General features: G+C 41.9%; 1 protein-coding gene and 1 long non-coding RNA gene across 4 annotated transcripts in view; one reads left to right on the top strand and one right to left on the bottom strand.

The window, feature by feature from the left end:
• The window catches only part of LOC307194939, a 125,283-nt gene extending 118,360 nt beyond the window's left edge, over positions 1-6,923 (bottom strand). Inside the window, exon 1 of the long non-coding RNA XR_013830668.1 lies at positions 6,795-6,923. This is a non-coding gene — a long non-coding RNA (uncharacterized lncRNA). The remainder of the gene's footprint in view (positions 1-6,794) is intronic.
• Positions 6,924-7,014: 91 nt separating this feature from the next.
• Positions 7,015-18,020, top strand: part of HMGXB4 (HMG-box containing 4) — a 31,575-nt gene continuing 20,569 nt past the window's right edge. For 2 of the 3 annotated variants that reach the window (XM_079938418.1, XM_079938417.1), the window contains exons 1-5: positions 7,015-7,077; positions 11,838-11,936; positions 12,585-12,733; positions 12,986-13,064; positions 13,849-14,804. In XM_079938418.1, coding sequence (XP_079794544.1) covers positions 11,906-11,936; positions 12,585-12,733; positions 12,986-13,064; positions 13,849-14,804 — 1,215 coding nt within the window. In that variant the 5' untranslated portion in view covers positions 7,015-7,077; positions 11,838-11,905. Of the gene's footprint in view, positions 7,078-11,837; positions 11,937-12,584; positions 12,734-12,985; positions 13,065-13,171; positions 13,287-13,848; positions 14,805-18,020 lie in introns of those variants that run through there. The other variant, XM_079938419.1, reaches the window with a different exon arrangement.

Here is an 18,020-nt window from a genome sequence, read left to right as displayed (position 1 = left end):
ATCAAAATACTATTAGAAATAAACGAATACAGTGAAGTTGCAGGATACAAAATCAATATACAAAAATCTGTTGCATTTCTATACATTAACAATGAGCTAGCAGAAATAGAAATTAAGAAAATAATCTCATTTACAATTGCAATAAAGAAGAATAAAACACCTAGGAATAAATTTAACCAAGGAGATGAAAGACTTGTACATTGGAAACTACAGTGAGTCCCCTACATACAAACGAGTTCCGTTCTGAGAGTACGTTTTTAAGTCCAATTTGTTCAAAGTTAGCCTAGGTACCCAACTAACACAATTGGCTATATAGTACTGCACTGTAATGGGTTTATAATACTTTTCACACAAATAATACATAAAAAAACAAACCTTGAAAAGTACAGCAGTACCAGCTACATTGCTGCTGCTTTTACGCTTGCTTCCAGACATGCTGTGCTTGAAATAAAGATACTGTACTACTGTACTCTACACAGTACTGTAAAGTACACAAAAGCGCAACCACTTGTAGAAGATGCATGCACATGACAATGTATGACAGACGTGTGAACTAACTTACATGATTGGACATGTGACACACATTCATATCTTTGGAAGTTCGAAACTTGAAGGTTTGTTTGTAGGAGACTTACTGTATAAGACATTGTTAAAAGAAACTGAAGACACAAATAAATGGAAAGATATTCTGTGCTCATGGAATGGAAGAATTAATGTTGTCAAAATGTCCTTATTATCTAAAGCAATCTACAGATTCAATGCAATCCCTATCAAAATCCCAAGGACATTTTTCACAGAAAAAGAACAAAAGATATATAGTTTATATGGAACCACAAAAGACCCCAAATAGCCAAATTATTCTTGAGGAAAAAAAGAACAAAACTGGAGGTATCACACTCCCCAATTGCAGACTATATTACAAACACATAGTAATTAAAACTGCATGGTATTGCAAGACAAATAGATGTATAGATCAATGGAAAAGAACTGAGAGCCCAGAAATAAACCCACACATATATGGACAATTAATTTACAGCAAAGGAGCAAAGAACATACAATGGAGAAAGGATAGTCTCTTCAATAAATGGTGCTGGGGGACTTCCCTGGTGATGCAGTGGTTAAGAATCCACCTGCCAATGCAGGGGACACAGGTTCGATCCCTGGTCCAGGAAGATCCCACATGCCATGGAGCAACTAAGCCTGTGTGCCACAACTAATGAGCCTGTGTGCCACAACTACTGAAGCCCACATGTCTAGAGCCCATGCTCTGCAACAAGAGAAGCCACCGCAATGAGAAGCCCACGCACCACAACAAAGAGTAGCCCCCACTCACCACAACTAGAGAAAGCCCGCAAGCAGCAACAAAGACCCAATGCAGGCAAAAATAAATAAATAAATAAATTTACATAAACAAATAAATAAATGGTGCTGGGAAAACTGGATGGCCACGTGCAAAAAAATGAAAATAGACCACTATCTCACACCATACACAAATTATTTCAAAATGGGTTAAAGACTTGAATATAAGACCTGAAACCATAAATCTCTGAGAAGAAAACATAGGCAGTATGCTCTTTGACATTGGTCTCAGCAGTATCTTCTAGATATGTCTCCTCAGGCAAGGAAAACAAAAGCAAAAATAAACAACTGAGATTACATCAAACTAAAAAGCTTCTGTACAGCAAAGGAAACCATCAATAAAATGAAAAGACAACCAAGCAAATGGGAGAAGATATTTGCAAATGATATATCCAATAAGAGGCTAATATCTCAAATATATAAAGAACTCATACAACTCAACAGCAAAAAAAAAAAAAAAATACAACCCAGTTTAAAAGTGGGCAGAGAAGCTGAATAGGCATCTTTCCAAAGAAGACATACACACTGCCAACATGTACATTAAAAGATGTTCAACATCACTAATCATCAGAGAAATGAAAGTCAAAACCACAGTGAGCTATCACCTCACACCTGTTTGGATGGCTGTTATCAAAAAGGCAAGAAATAACAAGTGTTGGCAAGGATGTGGAGAAAAGGGAACCCTCTTACACTGTTGGCGGGATATAAATTGGTACAGCCACTATGGAGAACAGTATGGAGGTTCCTTAAAAAATTAGGAATAGAACTACCATATGATTCAGCAATCCCACTTCTGGGTATTTATGCAAAGAATACAAAAACACTAATCCAAAAAGATATCTACACCCCCATGTTCATCATGGCATTATTTACAATAGCCAAGATAATGGAAACAACCAAAGTGCCCATCAACAGATGAATAGATAAAGAAGATGTGGCACATATATACACAATAGAATAATACACAGCCATAAAAAATATGAAATCTTGTCATTTGGGACAACACACACATGAAACTTGAGGGTATTACACTAAGTGAAAAAAGCCAGACAGAGAAAGACAAATACCATGATTTCACTCATACAGGAATATAAAAAACTAATAAACAAACAAAAACAAAATAAATGAGCAAACCAAGCCAAACAAAAACAAACACATAGATACAGGGAACAGAGTAGTGGTTACCAAAGAGGAAGGGGTGGGGGGAGGGTGAAATGAATAAAGTGGATCAACTGTATTGTGATGAATGGAAAATACATTTTTGGTGGTGAGCATGTTGTAGGGTATACAGAAGTAGAAATATGAATGCTGTACACATCAAACTTATATAATGTTATAAATCAACGTTACTTCATTTTTAAATAAATTTTTTAAAAACTAAAAAAAAAAAAGAGGAATATCTCAAACTGATAATTGAAGCTTCCACCTAATGATCCTAGAAAGGAAGAAAAAATTAAGCCCAAAGCAACAGAAAGAAGGAAATAATAAAGTTAAGGGCAGAAACCAACAAAATTGAAAACAGGAAAACAACAGAAAAAATCAATAAGACAAAAATCAATAAATTTACAGAGAGAGAGCACAAGCGGGTAGAAAGGGAGAGAAAGAGAACAGAGATTACCATTATCAGGACTGAAACAGGAGATATCACTACAGACCCTGCAGACACCAAAACAATAATAAGGAAATATACGAACAACTCTATATACAGTTGTAGGTCCGTGACTCTTCTGTTTTTGACAAATAAAAAATTTTATAATTTAAGGTGTACAACATGTTTTGGTATATGTATACATTGTGAAATGATCAAACTAATTAATATATCCATCACCTCCCATAGTTATCATTTGTATGTATGTGCAGTGAGTATACTTGAAATCTACTTTGTTAGCAAATTTCAAGTACACAGTACATTATTATTAACTATAGTCACCATTCTGTACACTAGGTCTCCAGAATTTATTCATCTTACAACTGAAAGTTTATACCCTTTGATCAAAACCTTCCCTTTTCTCATACCCCACAGCCTCTGGTAAACACCACTTTACTCTCTTTTTCTGTAAGTTTGGCTTTTTCAGATTCCACATATAAGTGATATCATACAGTATTTGTCTTTCTCTGTCTGACATTTCATTTAGTATAATATCCTTAAGGTCCATCCATGCTGTCACAAATGACAGAATTTCCTTCCTTCTCATGGCTGAATAATATTCCATTGTATATATGTACCACAACTTCTTTATCCACTCACCCACTGATGGACACTTAGGTTGTCTCTATGTCTTGGCTATTATGAATAATGTTGCAATGAGCATGGCAGTACAACTATCTCTTCGATATCCTTTTTCACTTTTTTGGATAAATACCCAGAAGAGAGATTCCTGGATCATATATGGTGGTTCTATTTTTAATTTTTTTAAGAAACTTCATACTGTTTTCCACCATGACTGTACTAATTTACATTTCCACCAACAGTGCACAAGTGTTCCCTTTTCTCTGCATCCTCACCAACACTTGTTATTTCTTGTCATTTTGATGATGCCATTCTAACAGAATACGGTTTCTCATTGTGGTTTTGATTTCCATTTCCATAACAAGTACTGATGTTGAGCACCTTTTCGGGTACCCTTTGGCCATCTGTATGTCTTCTTTAGGAAAATGTCTATGCAGTTCCTCTGCCTAGTTTTTAATTGGATTGTTTGGGTTTTTGCTATTGAGTTGCATGGGCTCTTTATATATTTTGGATATTAACCCCTTATCAGATACATGATTTGCAAATATTTTCACCCATTCCATTGATTGCCTTTTCATTTTGTTAATTATCTCTTTTTCTGTGCAGAGACTTTTTCACTTGATGTAGTCCCACTTACCAATTCTTCCTTTTGTTGTTTGTGCTTTTGGTGTCCTATCCAAAAAACCGTTGCCTCGTTAGGTAGTTTTAATTAGGTCCCATCACTCCCAGAAGTCACTCCCAAAAGGGCCCTGACTAATGTACAACCCATCACTGCATCGACCGTCAGGCCTAGCACAAAGAAGCCGATTAAAACCCAGCTGAAAAGGGCAAAGCACAGAAAAATGGTCTGAAGAAGAAAATGTCCAAATGAAGCACAACTTGTTGGGCCACCACCTGCTACTGCCATGCACTGGACAGTTTTACTTGGGTCAGGTGGACCAGAGAACAGCAACAGCCCCAGGGAGTGCCCAATCTTCACATATCTTAAATGCCATCCTCCACTCATCATGGGACGAGGCATTATCACTCACAAAGCCTACCATGACCAACTCAGGCTACCAAGCAGGTCCTCCTTTCTCTCTCTCCAAGTTTCAGAAACGAAAGAACCATGACAGGATATTCAGTAGAGAATCTTTTTCCATCAGCATCCATTCCAGGATCTATGACCTCCGGGCTCCCACACTGACCTACTTCTGGATGAGATGGCCTCCAGTGTACAACTCATCAGAGAAGCTTCTCCTGATCACTGTTTTAAATAACAATCCCTACCACCTCCACCCCATCCTGGTATCCCTTCCAGGTACTTTTCTCTACCTTTAAGCATCATCTAACATGGTACCTATTTTTTTATGTTCTGCCCTCCAAGCCAACTAGAATGTAAGCTCTAAGGGGTCAAAGACTCTCAGCTTTGTTCCCTGTTCTATGCCCAACATCTAGGACAGTGCCTGACGCATGCTGTGTTTTCAATAAATATTTGTTGAATGAATGAATGAATGCACATGCAGTGATGTAAGACTAAGAGCAAGTTAACAGAGAGAACAGACAGAGGAGCGATCCAACTTCCAGTCTACAGGAGGTGACGATGAGCAATAACTTGATATGCCCATCCTCAGGTGAGATAAAAGAAGGAATGGGACAAATGGGACTCATGAGGCATTCAGGTCCAAGCTAGTAGTACAGTTAGGCGAACAGCTATGGTTTTTGCCTACCTAGCACACATTTACCCTTCTGACAATAACCTCTGACTTTCCTTTAGGTTCTGCCTGACCTACTTTTGGGGTGAGGATGTGACCTAATTTAGCCAATCACCCCACACCTTTGCTCATACCAGTTGCTCTCTGTTTGGACACATGATCCAATTCAGGAAAGAAGAGTCAATCCCATGACATCTGCCAAAACAAATGGGAAAAAGAAACTTCCTCTCCAAGAACATTGCTAGCAATTAAGACGATAAAGCCTGGAGCTGTCGCCGTCACCACCTGGAGCCTAAGAATAAAGCCAACTCAGAAGAAAGCACCAAAGAGAGATGTCAAGAGACAGACTTGAGTCCCTCCCTGGATCCAACCACACCTGAAGGTACTGGGCATTTCAATAAGGCCAGCCAATAAATTCTCCTTTTCTGGTAAACTATTTTAAATTGGGTTTCTGTCACATACAACTAAGAACATCCTGACCAGTACTAAAGAACAAGAGGGAAATACATTCTTGAGGTTCTTAAATACCTAGCTGAGAAGCCTAATGTCAGGCAAGGTGTTCCAGAAGGGCCATCCCATACCTTTTGGTGAAACTCATTGCCAGTCTTTTTGGTGAGCAGGATAGGGGCTGAGGAGAAGGTCATGATGCTAGTTTTTTATTATTTGTGTTTACCTTTTGGGAATTTATTCAACAGCTCTGTCTCAAGAGAGCATAATATGGTGAAAACATCACTGAACCAAGAGTCAGTTCTGGAATGGAAAGCCCACTAGTTAAGACGTTCTTAATCTTTGATGGGGTCAAAACCCCAGAAAAGTACACATGTGCACAAACACATAATTTTGCATAGAGTCTCATGGGTTTCACAACTCTAGAAGCCATTCTATATCTGTAACCTCTCTGCTCTACAGAAACTAGGACACTAGCTTCTGCTTGGACTCCTCTGGTGACAGGGAGATCACTACCTTAAAAGTAGCCCAACGTAATTGAACTGCTCTGGAAAAATTAATTCGTCTTCATATTGAACCAAGATCTGCACACTGTGACTTCTACCCATTGGCCTAAATTTTCCAGAGCAAAACAGAAAAAAAAAATTTCTCTCCTGTGTGTGGCATCTCTTCATTTCTCTGAAGACTGTTTCTAACTTTTAAATGCAAATAATTTATGGGGAGAAATGCAGATGATGTGCCATGCAAATTATTTTACAGTGCCTTGTTATAAAGATATATTCTGCCACCCTAAATATGCCAAACACCCAAATGTAGACGCTAAATTCCAGACAGGCACCACTGCTATTAATCTGCATGGTCTAGGTTTTGCAAAGACAGGAATTACTGTATAAAAATATCTTGAAGGAAATAGCAAAGTTTTTTGGAAAGAGCACTTCACTGAGACTCAGAAGACTTGGGAGTAGTATCTATCTCCCATTCCAACTACCTGTGTATGCTTGGGCAAATCATTTAACCCCTCCCTCTGGGCCTGTTTCTCACCTATAAAATGTGACAAAACCTACCTCACAGGGATGCAGTGAGAATCAAATGCTATCGTGTTCGTAAAACTTCTAGCCCAAGCCCGGCACAGAGCAAATTCTCACCACAGGACAGCTCCGGAGCTCAGCAAGCTCAGCGTCTCATTCGATGCGCTCGGCACTCTTGCACCAACGGGATTCCCCTTCCCAAGCGGAGTCTGCGCTCTGGGCTCGACTGAGGCTCCCTGGCCGCTCGCGCTTTTCTCTCCTTCTCCAAGATGGCGGCGGTCGGCGGCGCTGAGGCGGGATCCGAGCGAGCCTAGTGAAGGTAGCGGCGAGCGGAGCCCCCACGAGGCCGAGCTGGGCCCCCACCCCCAGGCGGCAGTGGCCCCGCCCCGCCACCACCCGCCGCCTCGGGCCGCGACACCGCCCTGAGGGCGCCCGGGGCCCGTCGCGGCCTAGCCCAGGGGCCGAGCCGGGGACTGGAGTAGCGGCCGCAGTCCGCCCCCGGCAAGGGGCTGGAGCGGGTCGAAGGAGGAAGGCGGGCGGGAGCTGTTCAAATGGGGAAGGCGGGAAAGTGCGGGCCGGGAGGGGGCGTGCGGCCGCCCCGGGGGCCCGCGGGCCGAGGCCGCCCCTCCCCCTGCCCGGCAGTCTCCGCCCTCGGGGGCGCCGGGAGCCGCCGGGACGCGGGAACCCGAGTGGGGCCGCCTGGCTCAGAACCCGGGACGCAGGGTCCCTGGGCTGTCAAGGGGCGAGGGGGCCGGGTGATGGGAGGGCCGGGGCCGCGGCTGGCAGGAGAGGATGCAAGGAGCTTTCCTCTTTTCCTCTTCGCACCTTCGCACAGCTTTATTGAACTAGCTGTTGCTGCAGAACTGCCGGGAGAATCCTGTTGGTTTGCCGTGGGGACCACAAAGACGGTGGTCCTTGGGGCTCTTTGTAGCAATAACCCGGTGTGGTGTGTACTCTTTGCGTGCGACCCAGTTTGAACATACCTTCCGAGTGGGTTTTTCTCCATCCAGGCCCATTTCCCCCCAAAGCTGGTACTTGTAGATTTCACTTTATTTTCTGTCGGGCAGAAGAGAACCATTTATCTCCCTGCCTCCTGATGGCTGACTATATTCCCCCATAGCAGAATAAATAAAAAAACTGAATCCAAACTAGAGCCCGTTGATTGGACAAGGCTTGTCAAAATTTGTACCGCTGGATTTTTGGGAATGTGTGTTGTCAGCCGCTCTGTGAGGTCGTCGTGGTTCCGCTCAATTGCACTACAGTGAGGATTCAGTCCCCATCCCAGGCTGTCGGGATCTCTGCAGTTCCCAGAGCTGGCAGGGGCTGTGAGTGCTGCATAGGTAGGTTCGTGGAGAAGGGAGTGGCAAGAATTCGGAGTCGCTGGGTTCTGAGATTGGAGGCGATCTCGAGGAAAATGAGAAGACATCCCCTGCTCCTATCCTAGAAGTAACAACAACGACAACAATTCAGAAACTGGCAACTGCTGGATGTGCATCTTCCTTTTCCTGCCCTGGCAATTTGAGTTCCTGAAAGAAGTGCTGGAAGAAGAGAACACGGAATCTTGAGCAAGGCTGTCCTCCTGGACTGGACCTGGGTCTCAGGATTTTGCTTACCGCCCCGTTTCCGAGGTTTACTTTGTCTTTTTCAATACACACTTACATTTTGGGATGAAGAGGCTTGTTAGTGATTGCTGGGGCTCAGATGACCTCAAAAAATCGCCTTCTGAAACTTTTTTTTTTTCAGTATTTGTAATTTGGACCTTCAAAATAACAAAGTACTGTGTCTGGTGATTTTCAGTTTTTCCCTGATTCCTTTGATAATTCTAAAAGCAAAGCCTGAACATCACGCATGTACTTACCTACAAGTGGAAGAGCAGCTCTGCCTCCTTTTTCATCTCCTGAAGAAAAGTCCCACAAGAGCCATTTGATAAGTTGCACCTTTCAAAAGTACACATTTTTTATGACGGCATATTTCTTACTTCCATAAACAGCTTTAAGTAATGAACTTTTACTTCTGTTGTCATTTTTTAGCCCACTGAGAGGAACATAATTGTAAAATTATCCCTGCCTCTTGAAGTTGACAACATTGGATTCTGTAAACTCCAAAATTTGTGGAATTCGGGAGAATGAGCTTTAACACCTGTTTTACACTTGCCAACATTTAATGTAATTATGGCTTCTGTTTTCTAATGTGAATATCAAACCTAATATTTTTCATTTTCATTAATCCTGACAATCTGCTGCCTAACCCTGGACTCTGAATTTATCATGGATAATATTCAAGACCTGGAAAGAATATCACAGGAGTCGTCTGATCTTATATAAATGTTGCCCTAACTCTGCCTTTCTTCCACACTGTTGCTTGAGACTTCTTTATCTGGTTTCATCTTTCTTCTATGAGTCAGCAACCAAAACTAACCTCTGAGCTGCAATAATATCCTGATTTTAAAGAACCCAGAAGTTCAGGGTCTATCAGTCTGCCCAGGCTGTGAGTGAGATAGTCCATTGTGTCTAAACTTAGTTTTTTAAGCTCTTGGCTGTCCCAGTTCTTTATTGAATTAGACTTGCCTTCAGGCCCTGTTCATTTTTTACTATCGGTTATCTAATCTTGTAGTTATAAAGTGCTCTTCCATGTCTTTGTAAAAATTGAATAGTAGCGGGCCTAATTCTAATACATAATGCTGACAGCCAGCACATGTTTTCTGTGCTGCCCTGTGCCTCTGAGGATCAGCTCCTAATTTTCTGTTCCCTTTTACAATTATTTCATCCACTGGCTGTTTTTCAAAGCAGTCAGTTATGAGACCATGAGCACTTTTTCACAGTCAAGTGACATCATTGTTTTCTTTCTCATACTGTCTTCAGAGGTACTTAACGCCTATTCTGACTGTTCGTTGTTCAGCTCTGTTTTATGTTAGTTTTGATGTTACCAAAGGGAAGGCCTGGTTATAAGTCTCAGGACCTGCCTTTGCGTCATACAGAAGAGCATTTTGTTGTTGACAACAGATTGGTGGACACACTGATGATGTTGAATATTTAAGATTTTTTGCCCATTATTTCTCAAACGTTCTTTGCCAAACTCCATTTATCATGAAAAACATTTAAGCTGAGGTCTCAAATGTGGTATTTCTTGGCATTATCGGCCTATGAAGATTAATGGGATCCATATACTCTTCTAATAAGCTCACTACTTTAGTGCCAGTGAGTGGATGTACTATTTTTAAGTGAATGGATATAATTCCCTATGATGATCCCCTCCCCTAACCCCTTGTGGAGTTACACCACTTGGGTGGACAGGGGATGACAGTAATTTCTATTTGAGAAAGTTTAATGCCTAATGCTGGAACATGAAAAACTGGCTATATTAAGTATCTTGCCTCCTCTTAGTTTCTACATGAGACCTGACCTCATATCACCTTCATTTCCTGTGAAAAGCCCTTTGAGTAAATAGTTCTCCAATTACCTGTAAAATAACCCAGTTCATTTCTTCACTCTTACCTTGACCAAGTTCATTCATTCCACTTCTTAGGGAAGTGGAGAAATGCTTTTTTATGTTTCTGAATCTGACTTGTAAATCATTCTTGGTAATACTTCTCTTTCTGTTTTCAACTTAGGCATTATCTGTGCATTGTATCTTATCTGACTTGTGCAAATAGGCCTTTTTCTTTTGGTTTATTTTAAATGTAACGCTTATGAAATTTTCCCTTGTTAATTCATCTTTTCTTTCCCACAAGTTACATACTTCACTATTACCCATACCTTCCTGAAGGGACTGGCAATGTCTCATTGAAGTGTCCTTCAGCATTTCTAAACCCCACTATAGTGGTGAAGGTAAAATAAAATTTAAGTAAATAACCAGTCAGATCAACTTTTAAGCATTTCACTAACTGAATGAGGACATTTTCAATATATTTAGTATATCATTTTTAAATTTCCTGAAAAAACTTTTCCTGCGGGAATTGTGACATTGCCTGTCCTAAAATTATTTGAAGAACTTTACCTTCGAGTGCAGTTCATGGCTTGTCATCTTCAAAGTCAAAATGGATGTATAAACTTGAATGCCAAAAAAGTAATTTTAGGGCCTCCCTGGTGGCGCAGTGGTTGAGAGTCCGCCTGCCGATGCAGGGGACACGGGTTCGTGCCCCGGTCCGGGAAGATTCCACATGCCGCGGAGCGGCTGGGCCCGTGAGCCATGGCCGCTGAGCCTGCGCGTCCGGAGCCTGTGCTCCACAACACCACAACAGGAGAGGCCACAACAGTGAGAGGCCCGCGTACCGCAAAAAAAAAAAAAAAATTTTAACAAATTTAAGACAATATTTAGAACATTTAAATTTTTGTAGTTCTTCAAATCAGTGAAAATCTTAATAATGATGAAAATTTCATCACCAGTGTACAGATGACAATTCCTCCTTATTTTCACCTATAGCCTTTAAGAAAGGCTTGATAGAGTTGAAAGCTGTTCTGTGGGCAACTAATATAAGAAGTGTGCCTACTTTTACACTTCTCTGATTTTGAGCAAATTCAGAGAGCCCAACAAAATGCATACCAAAAAAGTATGCTCTCAAGATCTTTAATATCACTATCATGTTCTCATCAGTTCTGTTTAAATTGCAATACAATAGATTTTAGCCTTTCACCGATTCAAATGGTAGGATTTTGTGGTCTCGAATGCATGGTATAACCTGTCTTCCTCTGCATCCTGCTTTATCTGTGCATTTTGTAACCGTGATTGAACCTATCCCTCTGACTTAATGTCGGTTTTCACCCTGTCTCAGTGTTGTCAGACCTGTTGGCATGTCAGAAGTTCTCATTAATCTTGAAGTATTTTTTTATATAGGAGGTGTTTTATATACTTCCCCAAACAACAGCTTTAATTCATGAATCAAATCAAATTAAGCCTAATGCACTTCCTACAGCTTCATCCCTAGTGTATTTACAAACAGAAAGAGGAGGTGACAAGACACTCCTTTATTCCTTGCTGCCCTTCCAGGCTGCCCTTGGATCACTACGCATTTCCATCTGGAAGGTTGCTTCTCCACAGTGATTTCGCATTACAGGAGGGTTTTCCTTCTTTGTTTCTCAGACCTGGTCCTGTAGACGGGAAGGAGCCTGGACACAGGGACCCATTCTCAAAGGCCCGGCAGGACCGCCATGGCTTATGATGACTCCGTGAAGAAAGAAGGTATGACCCCTTAACCTGAGAAGCATTCCAAAGGGGGTGTCCTCTTCAATCCTTGCAGCCCATGGACATAGAGACCAGGACTGGCCATCACAGCCTGGACTCCCAAGTGATGATCCAGAGCACTAGTAAAACTCCACGTCATCCCCAGACTGGGCCCATGGAAACGAAAACCAGGACAGGGTTCCAACACAAGAGTCCGAACCATAAGTCTCTGTAGTCTATTGGGGTGATCCCCTGCAGCACTCGTGGTCCTTGCCAGCTCCAGTGTGCAGGAGTCTGAGGATAGGAGTCACACAGTGGACACCCACAGAGCAGCACAGCACACGAATCCTTATTCTTTTCAGCCTTACCTCTGCAAGTCTGTGTCCACCTGCCAAATCACAACTAAGAAACCATGTCTAAGGATGCACCTTGGGCCTTTGCATAGCGTGGAAGCATTGTTTCTTCATGTTTGATTCCTGTATTTGCAGCCAAGTCATCAAGACATATTCTTGTCCCCTTGGATCTAGCCCTGTGTTCCAGTGGACTTACCAAATAACATGATTCTAATTTGGAAGTGAAGGGACTGTTGCATTTCATATGTGGCGATTTGGTTGTGACTTACTTGACTTTCTCATTTCCTTTCCCAAATGAACCTGTGCTTCTCAGATTGCTTTGATGGTGATCACAGCTTTGAGGACATAGGGCTAGCTGCTGGCCGAAGCCAACGAGAAAAGAAACGTTCTTACAAAGATTTTTTAAGGGAAGAGGAAGAAATCGCTGCTCAGGTCAGGAATTCTTCCAAGAAGAAGTTGAAGGTAAATTCTAAACATTTGAATTAGGAAAGTTTTAAACTGTTTCGTATCATGTTTCCTAGTATTTGAAGAAAGAGGTTTCTTTGAAAAACATTTAAAAAGAAAAATAAACATCATTCACATCTATTTTCACTATTTCCTGTGTTTTACTTTATTTTCCAAAGTCAGAAATCATCAGAAAACAACATTGGTTCCAAACTGCCTTTGCCTCATCATCTTATCCATTGCTCAATTCTTCTTCCTCTTCAATTCTAGGATAGTGAACTTTACTTCTTGGGGACGGACACGCACAAGAAAAAGAGGAAGCACTCCTCTGATGATTACTACTATGGAGGTAAGGATGGGAAGGGGCAACAGGCGGGAGAAACACATCACTGGTTCTTGGAGTCGGGGTAGGGGAAAGGGATCCAGATGTTGCTGACTCAGTGGCCTATTTAACAGGACAGTGGTTCTTGTTCTGAGTGCCGATAAACCAGTGTGAAGGAGGAGAGAGGTGGAGGGCTGGTATTTTGGAGGATTCAGCATAGAAGAACAGTCTTCATTTGTGATACACCAGGTACCAGGTTCCTTCTCCCCTCAATCATCCACTTATCTTGTGCCCATTGCTGTCTAGCATCCCTTTTGCCATATGTAGTCCTGGGCCCTCTGGCCTGCACCTGTGGGTTACTTCTCAATCCAGCGCGTATCCACTCACAAGACCAGTTTTTCTTAGCTATATTGTGCACATAGCTGACAAGACTAACTCTTTCCTAGAATGGATTTGTCCTGAACACAGGAACAAATGATGCTTTGTCTTCAGTGTAATCTAAATTGTAACTACTCGTAATCCTGCAGCTATGGTCCATTCTTCTGGGTATGCTCTCTTTGGTTGCTTTGAAGACTCAGTGAAGAAAAACAACTTGAATGGCAAGAGCTGTCTCCAGGGTCAGAGGCAGAATCTACCAAGCCAAGAAGCACATGAGCATCATCTCTGAATGTTTGGAATCAGTTGAAGGGCCTCCCCTCCAATCATTCCTGTTAGCCTCTTCCTCATCTTAGTTGGGTGTTTTTGGTGAGAGAGGAAACTTGCTGGAAGTTGCTTTGTCAAATGGACAATTACTTCTCTTGATTATTTCTAGATATTTCGTCTTTGGAGTCGTCACAGAAGAAAAAGAAAAAGTCTAGCCCGCAATCTACTGATACAGCTATGGACCTGTTGAAAGCGATCACTTCCCCTCTGGCAACAGGCACCAAGCCTTCCAAAAAGACAGGAGAAAAGTCCTCCAGTTCTTCAAGCCATTCAGAGAGTAAAAAGGAACACCACAGGAAGAAAGTCAGCGGAAGCAGTGGGGAGCTGTCCCTGGAGGATGGTGGTTCCCACAAATCCAAAAAAATGAAACCACTGTATGTGAACACAGAGACGCTGACCCTTCGTGAGCCTGATGGGTTAAAGATGAAACTTATTCTCTCACCAAAGGAGAAGGGAAGCAGCTCAGTTGATGAGGAGTCTTTTCAGTACCCCTCTCAACAAGCGACTGTGAAAAAATCCTCTAAGAAGTCAGCTCGGGATGAGCAAGGTGCTTTACTCCTAGGACATGAGTTACAGAGCTTTCTGAAAACAGCCCGGAAGAAGCACAAGTCATCCTCAGACTCACGTTCGTCTCCTGGCCCTGAAGGCTGTGGGTCTGATGCCTCCCAGTTCCCAGAATCCCACAGTGCTAACCTTGATCTTTCAGGGCTTGAACCTATTCTAGTAGAATCAGACTCCTCCTCTGGCGGGGAGCTAGAGGCAGGGGAGTTAGTGATCGATGATTCTTACCGGGAAATCAAGAAGAAAAAGAAGTCAAAGAAGAGCAAGAAGAAGAAGGACAAGGAGAAGCATAAAGAGAGGCGACACTCCAAGTCCAAGAGAAGTTCGGGACTTCCCGCTGCAGCAGTGGGAGAGGTCCCAGCGCCGCCCGGCCCTCCGCCCAGCATCCCGTACACTGGAGCAGCCGCCCCTCCCCCACCGCTTCCTGGCCTCCACACAGATGGGCACAGTGAGAAAAAAAAGAAGAGAGAGGAGAAGGACAAAGAGAGGGACAGAGGAGAAAAGGTAAGGCATTTTTTAAAGTATGATGCAGGGTAGGAGGTGAAGCAGGTTTTTCCTTGACAGTAGTAAGTGGACTTGGAATTAAGCAGATGAACCGCTGGGAATGTAGCAAGGTAAACCTGCTGGAATGATATAAAGTAGAAAATATTACCAATGGTACAAAAATAGGAGCGACCTTAATTATTCATGGGTTTTCTTGATAGAGTTGTTCTCCCACCGTGCCAAGCATAGGTTTAGAAATACAGAGGCTTATTCTAACTGGCCCTTAAAATTCACAGAAGGAGCCAAACCCAATTTCTTTCACTCAGCAGCGCTGTCTGGCTGAGGCAGTTGAGAGATATAAAAACGTATTCATTCTGTGAGTTCATTGTGAAAAATAGATTTTCAAAATTAGAATGATGGAAAAAAAAATTAGAATGATGACCGATTAACAAAATAAGCTAACGGCTTCCCACGAACTGGTGTTGGCTACTTTCTGGTATTCTTTTTAGTGTCCAACGTGTGTGCTCTCACCATTTGAGTGCTCCCTGTGTGCCAAGCCCAGTGCTACCATAGGAGTTAAGAGGTGGAAAGAGGGGCAGGAGGACACAGCTCTTGACCTCAGTGAGCTCACTGTTGTTGAGGAGACGGGAATGAGAGATCAGCCGCCTTGGTTTGATTTCTTTCTCACAACTCAAGAAATTTTCTAGCAGTTGTACTACAGTACAGGGGCTGATGACTGTGTCATTACAGGTTTCCTTTAAAAAATAAACTTTTTCCCCAGATTACCAAAGTAATATATTATTTTTCTAGAAATTTAGAAATTCAGAATAGTAGAAAGAAAAAAAATAATAGTTTTGCCACCTAAGGACAACCATTTTCTTCCTTCGCTCTGCAAAGTTAAATGTCAGGTAAAACCTGAAAGAAAGGCAGCTAAGAAAGAGAAAAGCAAATATATTAAGAATATGGGATTGGCGATTTCATTTCAGTCTATAATTGAGTCACAAGTGATTTTCTCCACTAGTAGGAGTGCCTTTTAAGCAAGTATACAGATCAGAAAGAAAAAGCTGTATCTTGTTTTGTTTTTAACTATACCTTCTGAGCTAAGAATCAGTGTGAGCATCAAGAACTGAACAGTCCAATACTAGGGTGGGTTTTATTCATTGTTTATTCCAAAATTGTTTCATGAAATAGTACATATCCTGTGTAAGAGTCTGTTTATTCCAAGAATTTCCATTCTAGTGGTACACGATAATGCCGTAAACTAATCTTACAGTGCTGAATGTGAGGAGGGCAGGGTGGTCAGAGAAAGCTCTAAAGAAGAAAAAGGTTGTCAGCAGAAGGGAACACATGGAGGCAGAGAGATGTTTAGGAAGCAACATAGCAAAACAGCTGAACTCTAGTCCTGTGTTTCCAACTGTCTGATAAATATTTCTTCCTGGATGCCTTGGCTACCTCAGAGCCATGTGTCACTAATGGAGCTCATCATCCAGACCCTTAAACATGCATCTCCTCCTCCATCTCCTTCTGTAGTCCGCATGTCCTACCAGTCAATCCAAACTAAAAACTATATGCTGATTATTTTTCTCAGTACTTCATTATGAAATTTTTCAAACAGAAAGTATTGAAAGAATTGTACATATGCCACCCATTGAGATTCTTCAGTTAACATTTTGCTGTTTGCTTTATCATCCATCCGTCCATCCATCAATCCATCTTATCTTTGTTAATGTATCTTAAAGTAAGTTGTAGGTATCACATACACACCCCTAAACACTTCAGCTTGCATATCATTAACTTCAGCTCAATACTTGTTTTCTGGGCTTTTTTTAGGTAAAATTCACATGTGGTAAAATGCACAGATGTTAAGTATACCACCTGATGAGTTTTGATAAGTTCACACACCTGTGTGACCAAACCTCTATCAAGATACAGCTATTACCCTCATCACAGATACCCAGTGATATTTCTCATACCCTTTCTCAGTCAATCCCCACCCCTAAAACCAACCACTGTTCTGATTTTTTTCCAACCTTATGGTTCACTTTTACATTTCCCTCTTCCCTGCCCACACCCTCCACTATTTCCACTCAGCTGTTGGGCCTGATACTCTTCCTCTTTAATAACTTCCACACCCTTATGCCCTCTATCACCACTGCCTCATCCCTCCCTCATCCCTCTCATTAAGTACATTACTACTTAATGTAGTAATAAATGGCCCCCTTTCCATTTCTTCCCCCATGCAAAATTCATCTTACTCTGATGCCAGAATGAACTTAAGGACCACTTTGATGATGACAGTTGTCTCTTCAACATCCTCAGAGCATCCTTACTGCCTTTATGTTAGACCCATAAGCTCCAGGAGGACCGGGATCATGTCTGTCTTGCTGTCTACTCTGTCCCTTGTACCTAACCCACAGTCTGGCCCATCGTAGAAAGTCAGTAAATTCTTCTTGAATGAATAAGTATCAAAGTCCAAACCCTTGACCAAGCATTCAGAATTGTGATTCAGCCCGAAACTTCCCTCTTCAGCCTTACCTGCTGTTAGTCTGCTTTGCCTGTACTGTGTGGGGACCATACTTGTTCCTTACCGTCTTAGCTCCACTCCTTGGATGGTATTTTGCAGTGACCTTCTTCCCCTTGTTTTTTCTCCTTCACATATTGAAGGCCTGCCTTCCCTTCAAAATGCAGTCAAATGCCACCTCCCCTAAGACATCCTGACTCTCCAGTTATAATTAACTTCTGAATTCCCATAACACCCTTGCTATGGGAAGTTACTGCACTTGTTGTCTTCCTTATATTGGATTCATCTTTGTATATATTCGATTTCCCCTACTGAAGACTCCTTGAGGGCATTTTAGTTCCTTAGGGACTCTCAGCCACCTTGATGTTATTACCTTCAACTCCTCGGTGTCCTTGGTAAGCATTTTGTGACACATGTCAAATGAATGAATATGTGGATGAAAACATAGCATCGAAAAGGTAGGTTGTAAGCAAATGGTAAAGAATCTTGAATGCCGAAGTAAGGGATTTGGCCATGGGCACTTTGGGGTTATGAGCAGAGTTTAAATATGCTGTAAATGATAATTTAAGAATAAAATGATGAAGCTATACCTGGTGACTTAGACCGAGGAGAGACTTGTGGCAGATCACCCAGGAGGTTATTATAGTCGGAGGTCAGTAATGAAAGCCTGATAGAAATAAAATTGAAGAGACAGATTCAAGAAAGACTCTGAAGAA

Source organism: Stenella coeruleoalba, assembly GCF_951394435.1.
Source record: "Stenella coeruleoalba genome assembly, chromosome: 11".
In the NCBI taxonomy this organism is placed as follows: Eukaryota; Metazoa; Chordata; class Mammalia; order Artiodactyla; family Delphinidae; genus Stenella; species Stenella coeruleoalba.
This window is presented reverse-complemented; position numbering and strand designations above follow the sequence as displayed.